Here is an 11,859-nt window from a genome sequence, read left to right on the forward strand (position 1 = left end):
CCCTAAAACAATGGTGTAATATGGTCTTATGACTTATCTTAAGTTGTGGTGTAATTGTGTTGGATTAGCTAGTTAATGGGTTGCAGTTTCGGGTTGAATAGTTGAAATGTGCAACCGTATCAGGCCTATATTATTATTATTATTATTATTATTATTATTCGTGTCAAAAATTTCGATTCTAACCCGTACAATATATTCTTTTCGACCCGAGGATGACCCATTAAAAAAAAAGAAATAGTAATAAAACAAAATTGAGATAGTTTAGGCTTGGTCGACTATATATGAGTACTATGAATTTTATATATTTATTTATTTTGTTTTAATTTTTAGATCTTGAAAATATATTGAAAATTATGAATGTGTTTTAAAAAATTGGAAAAAAATTAAACATAAATAAAAACAAAACTACAAAAGTTAATTTTAAATACTTAAATGGGTTAAATGGGCCTAGTATATAAAATCAATGATTTAGATTTCAAACCACCAGAAGACTCTGCTGTTTGATTGATGGCGATAGAGAGGAACCTAATTGAAGAAGAAGCAGGATGCCTGCACCGCTTCTACAAAATAGTTCTCGGCTGGGACTACATTCGTCTTGTACAAAATAATCTGAAGCAGAATAAAGCACACGAAAAGGATTTAGGGCTAAAACACGTCAAGGACACGTATAAAGACGTTGATGACTATCTCGACACGTTTGAGCCTCTGCTCTTTGAAGAAGTTAAAGCTCAAATCTTACAAGCCAAAGATGACGAAGAACAAGGTATTATTATTATTATTATTATTATTATTATTATTATTATTATTATTATAAGTTTCAGTTGATGCACACTCTTTGCTAATTAGACTGTAACATGACTGATTAGGTTATCTAAAGTGAAACACCTAACTGTAGTATGACTAATTACAGTATTTTAACTCATCCTGTTGTAGTAGACCTTGAAGTGCAGCACTGCAGCATGTATATATATGTTTGATCTTCTTGTAGCTATAGTCAGAGCGTCAATTTATCACTGGTTTGATTCTGTTGATGAATAGTTAGACTGGAATACTAATGGATATTAATTGATTTTGATCAAAACTTGGCAGATCCAAATATGGAAGCAAGTATTTGCAATGTAGAGAAATAGAAAAAGAAAAAAAATAATATTATTGTTGTCATTTTAGAACAAATGTACTGTTTGGAAATTAAGTTAGCCAAGAAACAAAACTGAGTTTAATTAAAAGAACCAGAGCATGACTTTAGATAAAAAAAAACTAGAACCTAACAAACAAAAACTTAAACTCCTACCAATTAGAGTATTTAAACTCATTTAGTAGTAAACGTTGAAGTACAGCACATGTATATATATATGTTTGATCTTCTTGTAGTTATAATCAGAGCGTCACTTCAAAGTTTATTACACATTTGATTTTGTTGAGGGAAACAATAGCTAACTAGACTGTAATAGGACCGATTAGGTCATCTAATGTGGAAAACCTAAGTGTAGTATGACTAATTAGATATGTCTATACTGTTATACATATCAACTGTGATATTTATGCCTTCTTTTTTCCTGTTTCTAAGAAACCGAATGGAAGCTGGGTATTGTAAATAAACCTTGTGAAACCGATGGATTTCATTTACTTGAGTTACTTGTTGATGATTGGGGATCCGTATCACAAAATGATCTGTTGCTAATGTCAGAACAGAAGGTAAACATTATGATTTTATCTTCATTTTCTCATATTTTCAACTTTATGCTACACTTTACAACTCTTAAGCGAGTACATTTTTGCAGTTTCAACATGATAATAAACGTCCCACTACTTATGCATTTGCATTAGTTGAGCATCGTGTGGCAGATAAGCTTAGACTTAGAATGCAGTTAGAAGGAGAAATAAAACGAGTGTCCACAAATGACGTCACCACTTCAAAGAGACTTTTGAATGTGCGTTCTCGTATTACCAATACAGACGTAGGGTGGTATGTAATGAAGGTAATATAATTCATATTTTACAAACTTTTATTGTATTTCTGTTGCAAATTATTTTCTTCTTTTTAGGTATGCAGTTTATCAACCATAGCTCGTGAATATGTTGCTATGCGTTCGATTAGTTTCTTGCCATACAAGGATTTGATTTTGAAAGCTGCTGATAATATTAATAAGTCTGAAGATCAAGCTTGGAGAATTTCTAAGCCTCTTATGGAATATATTCAAACAAACCATAATTCAACACAGCTGGAAGCTATACGTGTGAGCACTTACCTATTACCTATTTGCCCTCCTTTGACATGATGTCATTCAGTTGTCTTGATTTTTGACTGCTGGCAACATCTTTACACACACGTGTACATTAACTCTCGTTTGTATACTTGTTTCATGCAGGCTGGTCTTTCACGCAGAAACTTTGTCCTGATTCAGGTTTTTCTTGTACCAAGATTTCTTGATTTTTTATTGAATTTACTTTTTCACCTGAAAGAAACAAACTTCTATTATATGCTTTCTTAGGGTCCACCTGGAACAGGAAAAACACAAACAATTCTCGGGCTTCTTAGTGCTATATTGCATGCAACTCCAGCTCACATGCATACTAAGTGAGTATAACTTTATTAGTCATTGCTTAAGGTTATCATGTTATTATCTTTGGTTTCGTTTGTTCATAATTTTTTGTGCAGGGGTAAAATAAGTGAGATAAAACGTGGACCAGATTTACATATTAAAGACAAGTATGTTTTCTCACAGTTTCATTCTTTTAGCTTCTTTTGCTCAGTTCTCTCTTTTATATTGACATTTTATAACAATGCATCTTGTTTTGTGAAACATTTAATATTTTTTTAATAGGAAAAAGCAATGGACAAAAGCTTCTCCATGGTTAACTGGAATTAATCCTAGAGATGTAATAATGCCTAAAGATGGTGATGATGGTTTTTATCCCACTACTGGCAACGATCTAGTAAGTAACTTAGTTCTGTTTTATTATAATTTTATTTATCTTGGTGGTCCATATATACTTATATTTGCAGTTCATTACATAAAACTACATTATTGTGAGAAAAAAAAACGAACAAACCTAAATTGTTTGGTTTTTTGATCAATGATGTTCATTTTATAAAATTTTGTGCTTCTTAAAGACAAATGTGTTTGTCGTATATAAAAAGTCATAAAACAAGTTTGTTCATGTTTTTTTTTAAATTTTAACCGCGTACCTACACATATGTAAGCTCTATACATAAGAGAAATTTGTTTTTATTGTTCTTAGATTTCAGCAAAGAAGAATAAACACTGCAACTCAACCATCTTCTTGTATTATAAAGTTATTATAAGATTCAAAAAGTGACAAATGTATTTGTTGTATATAAAAAAGTCATAAAACAAGTTTGTTCATGTTTTTTAAAATTCTAACTGTGTATATGCGAAATTGCACTAATTTTGACGTTATTTTACCAATATCGTGAAAATAACGTTAAAAGTGGCGGAAGGTTAATCAGGCATCATGTGGTGGCGTTGATAGCCGAAAGACAAGGGTACACGCACCAATCGGTCGGTGTCCCGATGGTTGAGTGTTATGTGTCTTATGTCCAAGGCTTGATGCAAAACTACTATCGAGCCGAGGGTCTCACCGGAAGCAGCCTCTCTATCCCTATGGGGTAGAGGTAAGGCTGTCTACATCTTACCCTCCTCAGACCCTACTATAGCTTTGCTATTGGTGGGATATACTGAGTACGATGATGATGATATGATGATGATGAACTGTGTATATGCATGTAAGTTCTATATATAAATGAAATTTGTTTATATCGTTCTTGAATTTCAGGAAAGATGAATACACATTGCATTTAAACCATTTTGTTATATAACAAAGATATTTTAAGATTAGAAAAGTGAATGATTTTTTTGTTCTTTGTGTTCTCGCAGAAACTGCGTTCTACCTATAACCCTCTCTCTCTCTCTCTCACACACACACACATGTTATATTATTATATATAATATATTCCTCTAATGTCCACACAGAAACCAGAAGTCGTTAACTCCAGTCGCAAATACCGTGTGCGTGTTTTGGTGTGTGCTCCATCAAACTCTGCACTTGACGAGATTGTGTTGCGACTTTTAAGCACCGGTATTTGCCAAATATAATGCCAATTTTATCTTTTATTTTTCTTCATCTTTTTTGTTGTGCATTTATGTCACAATTTTCTGATTGTAGGCATTCGTGATGAAAATGATCGTTCTTACGCACCTAAAATTGTTCGAATTGGTCTCAAGGCACATCATTCTGTCCAGGCTGTATCTATGGATTACCTGGTATTTATTCTTTCAATGCCGCATTCATTAAAGCTTATCAAAATAGAAAATGAGGAATTACATTGGAAGTTTGACTGTTTGACGTTCAGGTGGAACAAAAACTTGCAAGCATGGGTTTCCAAACTGCTGATAAACAAAAGCAAGGTGGTGGTGCAAGGGACCGAGACACGATTCGTGCTTCAGTTATGGATGAGTCAGCAATTGTATGTAATTCCAGTTTTCAGCCTTATGGTGATATTTAAAATATCATATGAGTTATAATATGTTGTTTTTTCGCAGGTGTTTTCTACTCTTAGTTTCAGTGGTTCAAGTCTTTTCACTAAACTGAATCGCAATTTTGACATTGTTGTGATTGATGAAGCTGCTCAAGCAGTAAGTTGTTCTGGATAATACGGCACTGGAATTTGTTATTTGAAGATCAATTTTACAGAGGGTTAATATAATAAAAATCAATGTACTTTCTTTTTTTTCACTGAAAATCTTTCAACTTGTAAAATATACACGAAAAGTTACCAACCTTATTTATGTATATTAAAATCCCTTAACTTTTCTAAATACACATTGATTTTTGAAAAATAATGACTAGTTGACTTTTACATTGGTCAAGTTTGATAAAGTGACATCCAACATTTTTGAAGAAAAAGATTGTACCATTTTATTAGACCAATTTAAGAGTTAACAAGTTAATATTTAAAGAAAGAAATTCAAAACTACATGCATTTTAAACAAGTTTTGGGACTTTATTATAGGACTGTAAACGAACCGAGGCGAGTCAAGTTCTTGGCTTGTTTTTAAGCTGAAAGGTTGAGCTCGAGCTCGGCTCTTAAAAAGCTCGAGCTAGCTCATGGCTCGGCGCTCCAACTCGTTTATTTTAAAAAATAGTTTTATATTTTTACACAAATAAAAAGGAAAAATATATTATTTTTAACATAAACATAATGCATAATTAATTAAGTTTATAATTTATACACAAACACACATTTAGACTGTACTTTTGGATTATAATTTATATATATTAAAGTTTGTGCTTTAGTTTTAACGGGCGAGCTTACTTTGGCTTGGGCTCGGCTCGTTATGTCTACTAATACCATATTTGTTAATTTATGGCGTCATTGGTCAAATGTTACATTTAACATTCTTAATTTTGAAAGATGTTCACTTTCAAATTTTTTACTTCAACAGGTGGAGCCCGCAACATTAGTCCCTTTAGCCAGTGGATGCAAACAAGTATTTTTGGTATCGAACATATGCTTTTTCTAAACATCAATTTATCTAAAAATGATGGCCTTTTTTATTTTTTTACCTTTTATTTTGTAGGTTGGTGATCCTGTTCAGTTGCCGGCAACAGTTATTTCTCCCATTGCTGAGAAATATGGGTAAAAACTTAATAATGAATACAGCATTTATCATCATCCTTTTAGCTGACATCTAACTTTGACCTCATTGTATTTGCACTGCAGTTACAGTATGAGCCTGTTTAAACGGTTTCAGAAGGCAGGGTATCCAGTGCAAATGCTCAAGACACAATACAGGATGCATCCCGAGGTCCGGTCGTACCATTTGTACAAATTTTTTATACAATTAGCGTGTCAATATATGATTAAAAGAGATATACTATATCACAGATAAGAAGCTTCCCTTCAAAAGAGTTCTATGATGGAGAATTGGAAGACGGATCAGATGTTAAAGACAGAACAAAGCGTTTATGGCACAGATTCCGATGTTTTGGACCGTTTTGCTTTTTTGATATACATGAAGGGAAAGAAACACAACCTTCCGGAAGCGGATCATGGGAAAATGTTGATGAGGTTGACTTTGTGTTGCTAATGTATCATGAATTGGTCAGCAGGTATCCAGAACTTAATTCAAGTTCCAGGCTCGCAATAATATCCCCTTACAGATATCAAGTGAAGCTCTTTCGTTCAAAGTTTAAGAAAAAGTTTGGTGTCGATTCAGAGAAAGTTGTGGATATTAACACTGTGGATGGTTTCCAGGTTAAATTTTGTTAATTATTTTAAATTACGTATATGTTTTTTTATGTTCAAAGCTTCAATATAACGTTTTAAATACAGGGTCGAGAAAAAGACGTTGCAATATTTTCGTGTGTTAGGGCAAGTAAAGAGAGGGGTATCGGATTCGTGGCTGATTTTAGGCGAATGAATGTTGGTATAACTAGAGCAAGAGCTTCTGTCCTGGTATGATTTGTCATTAACTGATAAATCTTGTGTTTTTTTTGCTATTATAGAGGTGATGATTTTGACCCGTTTACTTAAGAATGTGTCAATTTATGTTTTTAAACAAAAGAAGTAACTTATTCATGTCGTGTCTTACCTGCTTAAAGTTGTGTCGGCAGATCGTTGTATTTTGCCAATCCATTTTTTTTTCATTTACAATTGTGATAATACTTACCGACTTAGTAACAGTTTGAACAGTTTATTACTACGATTTATATGAAACCTTTTTGTATCTTGTTACATTTTAATTGTATTTCTCTCTCATTTTCAATTAACAAACTTGTGTTTATATATTTAGCTCGAGATTAGAATAAGCGAATGACAATAATCAGAGAATGGACACGGAGAACTAATATAATAAAATTGTTGGAAGTAAAGAGTAAATAAAATGTTCAAAAGATAAAATAATTTCACTTTTTAAAAATTAATCGTCATATGAAAAGCTAAAAAGTCAAAATATCGAACTATAAATTTTAACATATTTCATTTCTGGAATCAAAATATGAACTAATTTAAACACTCTCAAACGGGTCAACCCACTTTTTTAATGGGTCGTGTTCTGGTTGACTTGTTTAAGAAAATGACTTGTGTCAGCCAACCAAACGTATGTTTTTTTTTGTGTTGTGTTTGGGTCGTGTCAGGATTGCCATCCCTAGTTAAACCAGTTGAAGTTGCCCAGAGTCTATTTTAAATGCGTATTGATTACAACCTCCTAAATCATTTAATTTCTAAATAGTTTATTCTGATATTTATTATGTCGTTTTTTTGGTTATAATTAACCAATTAATATATATGCTATGATCACGGTAGGTGGTTGGTTCAGCCGATGCACTGAGAAAAGACGAGCATTGGAAAAACTTGATTAGAAGTGCAGAGGAGAGAAACTGTCTCTTCAAGGTTGGTTTTATAATTGCTTGATCGAAACTACACACTTATTTATAAATTATAATGCTCATTAATTTTTTCAGGCTTCGAAGCCGTATATGGAATTCTTTAGTGATGATAACCTTGCATCAATGAAAGTAGAGGAGACTGTACCAGATAGATTTGGTCCTGTTGATATGGACCCTGATTATGATATGAACATTGAAGTTGATCAAATTCCACAAGAGGATGATTATGGAGATGATGATGATGCTGGGGGAGATGATGGTGGCATGGATGAATAATATATTTATTTTTTCTATTTACATGGGATCCATACTAATTTTAATTTTCTTATATTTTTTAAATATAGTTTATTTTCCAATATAACGTATTGAAATTATATTCTAATTACTGTATTACTTTACACTTGGCACTTAAAAGTTAAAATTAAAGAAAAATATGCTTTAAATTATCGTTAATTATTTATACGGCCAGAAGAGATAATTAAATTATCGTTCTACACAAAGGAATTAGAATTGGAAAAGGTTCATCTGCCCGGTGAAATTCGACTTTAATTCCTATAACCCAAGGACTCCTCCAATTTATTTGATAACTTTCCATGAACCAAACGTCCATATAGTGGTTACATTTATGACTCAAATTTGTATTACATTTATGTCGAAATATTAGATGAAAAAAAAAGAGAACAAAACATTGTAATTTTGTTTTCGGATTTATATAAAGCATTATACATTAATTATATTAAAAAAAATAGAAAAGTAAAATTACAATACAAATAAAAACAATTAATAAATCAATACATCTATTAACTTCACTTAGCTTTAATTATTTGTTTTTATTTTAATGTTGTGATTTTTTTTATTCTATACATGTTACAACTTTCATAATAATTGTTCAATTTCAACTCAAAATTCAGCATCACCTTTCGCCTTTTAAAACTTCAAACAAAAAAAATTAGTATTTGATAAAGCTCTTAATCTATTAAAATATTTTATAAAATAATAATGAAAAAAAGAATTAATTTCATATATATCCCTACAAAACTTGTAAATATCATATGTACCCAATCAAATATGAATATATCATATATACCCAACTTTAAAGACTTTTTAATTAATGACCATTTTGCCCTTGATGGTGCATTATACTTTTTAACTAATGACCATTTTGCTTTTTGGGTTACGAACATGTCACCCCCATATGATGGCTGATGCGGTATCCTGTTTTGATAAGGGCTTCGAGAAGCCATCGAAGACATAGTTGTATGTGGAGGTCCGTTCTTTGGTGATCTTCAGTGGCGACATGCATCTTTATCGATGCGCTTGGGGGGTTTAGGCCTTCTGCTCATGATGTTGAGGTTTACGCTTTTGTAGCGTCGAGGGCTCAGTCTTGGAAGCTACATAATCACATCTTAAGGAATAGCGGGGTTGTCGACCTGGACTTAGACTACGTGTAGGCCCTGGAACGCCTAAATGGCGCTCTCCCAGACTTTGACATTGACGGTTTCTCTAATAAGGACACCGCCCCACCAAAGCCTCAAAAAACTTTGGCGAATGCCCTTTTTGGCAAAATCGCTCAGAGCCTGGGAGAAGTTTTTGGATTGTCCCCCCGACAGAAGGCAGTTATTGAATGCTTACAAGGTCCTCATGCCCAAGATTTTCTAACCGTTATCCCGATTGATGGCTTGGGCCAAAGCATGTCTGCGGTCGAGTATAGGGGCATTCTTAAGTACCGTTTGATGTTCCCAATGTACCTAGAAGACGAAACATGTCCGATCTGTCGTAAGGTTTGCCTGGATAAATTCTGAGAGCATGCGGTACATTGCAAGGAGATGCCTGGGTTCAAATACCGACATGATTTGGTGCGAGACGTTCTTTGGGACATCTTAAGGCGAGCTGGGATATCAGTTAAAAAGGAAGCCTCCGTTAACTTCCTTACAGACCCCACGGAAGGGAGATCCACTCTACGACCAGCAGATTTGGTTGGGCCGGTGGAAAACACGCTTGTGTTGACCTCACAGGGGTATCTCCCTTAGCTGGTTTGAGGGATAATGGGTTTGTAGCTGGGAAAGCAATGAAAATGGCTGAAACGAAGAAGGTGGAGAAACATGCTAAAGCCTGCGAAGAGAACCAACATGTTTTTGTCACTCTGGCTTTTGATACCTTTGGCTCCTTAGCACCGGAAGCTATCCGTTTCCTAACCAGGGTCCAACGGGTTGTGCATAGCAATGTGTCGACTCCAAAGGGGTAGGGGTATGTCTTTAGCAGGTTAGGGTTTACAATTCAGAAAGGGGTGGCGGCGCAGCTTGTTGCCCGCCTACCTGCTATGTTGATGTAATAACTATGTTTATATATTTTAACTAAAAAAAAACACAACTCTTCCTCCTGGTAGTCCACAACCAGCGATCAATTTAACATTGACCAGTTCAGGCGGATTAACACCGAGGAACCACCCCACAACCGCCACAAGTTCCGGAAACTAGTGTCGACCACTTATTTCCTTCTCCGACCATTGCCTCATTACCGTTTGTCTTCTTCCACCTCATATACCACCATTCGTTTCCACATCCACAGGCCAGAACCACCACGAAAACGGTCGGAAATAATGACGGACAGACCCAGATGGTCGACGGTTAATGAGGCGGTTACAAATCTGATGGGTGTCGGAGACGTTGGAGAAGCATCCACAAAGTCTCCATCTTTCCTATTACTCTCCGGCATCACACCGCACCGCCGTATGGCCCTTAGTTTATTGCCGGAGAAGAAAGAGACACAGGGGCTTATAATTTTTGTTTTTTTTTTCTATTTATAATTCAAGCTTTGTAAATTTCTTTTTTTTATGAAACTATATAATAAAGTAAAAAAAAAAAGAAAGAAGGGTAAAATGGTCATTTATTATAGTTTTTTTAATAAATTGGGTATATATGATATTTTAATTAATTTGTAAGGGTATATATGATATTTTCAATGTTATAAGGGTATATATGAAATTGCCCCTAAAAAAATAACTGAATGTGTAATAAACCGGGTCATAGAAATCGGGTCGGACTATTCATGCTTTTGGCCCCTCACATAAATAATCAGTTCAGTTCAGTTATAACAGAAAACAAATTGGCGCCAAAATCATTTTAATTCAGTTCTTCATCTCTAACAGTTTTCCGGCAACAATGGCGTCTACTTCCGCCGTGCTCATCGCCACCGTCATCCTCCTACTCGCCGTCACCACCGCCGTCCGCGAAGGCGAGCTCACGGTCATGTTCGGCGTGCTGAGAGCCCGAGGCTACCACCTCTTCGCCAACGCCATCTCAACTTCCGACCTCCACTACGACCTCCGATCCGACGGTAACTTCACCTTACTCGCACCGATCAATTCCGCTTTATTCGCTCTCGACATGACCATGCCGGCCTCCAATTACGTCACCACACTCCGGTACCACGTCATTCCACGCCGTATGTCCATGATTGACCTATTAAGCCTCACGCCCTCGGCTAATTCCGTCCCCACGCTTGTTCCGGGCAGAGATATCCACGTCGAGCAGCGTCGGTCGGTCCGGTCGTTGATTACCATCGGAGGCGTTGATATCGTTGTTCCGGGAATGCATTACGGGCGGAATATGGCCGTACATGGATTAGGAGGTATTCTGGAGTATAGACATCATCACACGAGAAACTCGCCCCCACCGCCCGTGAATTCGACATCCACAAGAAGGTATCCGCCTCCTCCGGCTTATAACATAACCGGAAACTACTCATTTCAGTTTCCCGTGGCGATTGAGTCTCCGCTGGCTTCACATATACCGCAAAACCAGACGGTCAATGCATTACCGAATGCGGACGGTGAGGGAACTGATAAGAGCCCTGATTCGGGTCCTGAATCGTTTAAAGTGAAGGCGGAAGAACGTGTGAGGAGAGGCAGGTTGTTGGAGTTGGCTAGTGATGATGATGTAAGACAATTGAGTCATGAGGAGGATGATGAAACCCTAGACTGTTTGCTAGGTGATGATGCTGCAGGTGATCAGGCCGAGACGGATTAATATTCCGTCTTCTAACGTGATCTGTGGACACTGATAAGGGGAATGTATCAGGTAATATGTTGTGACTAAGACTGGTTTTTTTTGTTGAATGCTTGTTTTGAATTGTATAAATGGTTGTTAATAAAAGATGTTCTTTGTTTGCTACCATACAAGCGTCGCCCGTTAATACGTACTAGTTAACCCATCAAGTAGGGTTAGTATTAACATGTAGAGTGTAACGTTTAGTTGTTATAAATATGGTGCAATTACATGTAAGGCTGAAGAAATTCTAGTGTAATTAAGGCAATTTGGGAAGTATGGTGTTGAAGCAGAATTTTTGTTAGAATGCATACACAAATTGTAAGGGTAGTAACTGTTATAGTTTACAAATGGAAGTCCTCTATTATAATGAAGACCAAAGTTGATGCTGTCTTAATTT

The 11,859-nt window shown here is 35.4% G+C and overlaps 2 protein-coding genes across 2 annotated transcripts; both read left to right on the forward strand.

Annotated features, from left to right (window-relative positions):
- The first annotated feature begins 499 nt into the window (after window positions 1-499).
- LOC143608192 (putative helicase MAGATAMA 3) lies at window positions 500-7,709 on the forward strand. Its single transcript, XM_077083339.1, has 19 exons — window positions 500-763; window positions 1,568-1,695; window positions 1,782-1,979; window positions 2,046-2,237; window positions 2,370-2,405; window positions 2,493-2,578; window positions 2,660-2,710; window positions 2,826-2,937; window positions 3,996-4,101; window positions 4,189-4,286; window positions 4,376-4,489; window positions 4,566-4,658; window positions 5,469-5,522; window positions 5,604-5,662; window positions 5,747-5,831; window positions 5,912-6,280; window positions 6,359-6,481; window positions 7,331-7,417; window positions 7,489-7,709. The coding sequence occupies exons 1-19, from the start codon at window positions 508-510 to the stop codon at window positions 7,687-7,689; spliced, it is 2,448 nt and encodes an 815-aa protein (XP_076939454.1). The 5' UTR covers window positions 500-507; the 3' UTR covers window positions 7,690-7,709.
- A 2,865-nt stretch (window positions 7,710-10,574) lies between these two features.
- On the forward strand, window positions 10,575-11,441 carry LOC143608191 (uncharacterized). Its single transcript, XM_077083338.1, has one exon. It carries the CDS (start codon window positions 10,575-10,577, stop codon window positions 11,439-11,441), a length of 867 nt encoding a protein of 288 aa, XP_076939453.1.
- The last annotated feature ends 418 nt before the right edge of the window (window positions 11,442-11,859 follow it).

Source organism: Bidens hawaiensis, unplaced genomic scaffold, assembly GCF_021521415.1.
Source record: "Bidens hawaiensis isolate Kalapana, Puna unplaced genomic scaffold, B.hawaiensis_p1.1 tig00105707_1, whole genome shotgun sequence".
Classification (NCBI taxonomy): domain Eukaryota; kingdom Viridiplantae; phylum Streptophyta; class Magnoliopsida; order Asterales; family Asteraceae; genus Bidens; species Bidens hawaiensis.

Excerpts from the sequence above, each read along its gene's own strand:
- LOC143608192 (XM_077083339.1), top strand. The coding sequence starts at position 508 with ATGGCGATAGAGAGGAACCTAATTGAAGAAGAAGCAGGATGCCTGCAC. Across the intron at positions 5,523-5,603 it reads GATGCAAACAAGTATTTTTG|GTTGGTGATCCTGTTCAGTT; the intron begins GTATCGAACATA and ends TTTATTTTGTAG. Across the intron at positions 5,663-5,746 it reads CCCATTGCTGAGAAATATGG|TTACAGTATGAGCCTGTTTA; the intron begins GTAAAAACTTAA and ends TTTGCACTGCAG.
- LOC143608191 (XM_077083338.1), top strand. The coding sequence starts at position 10,575 with ATGGCGTCTACTTCCGCCGTGCTCATCGCCACCGTCATCCTCCTACTC.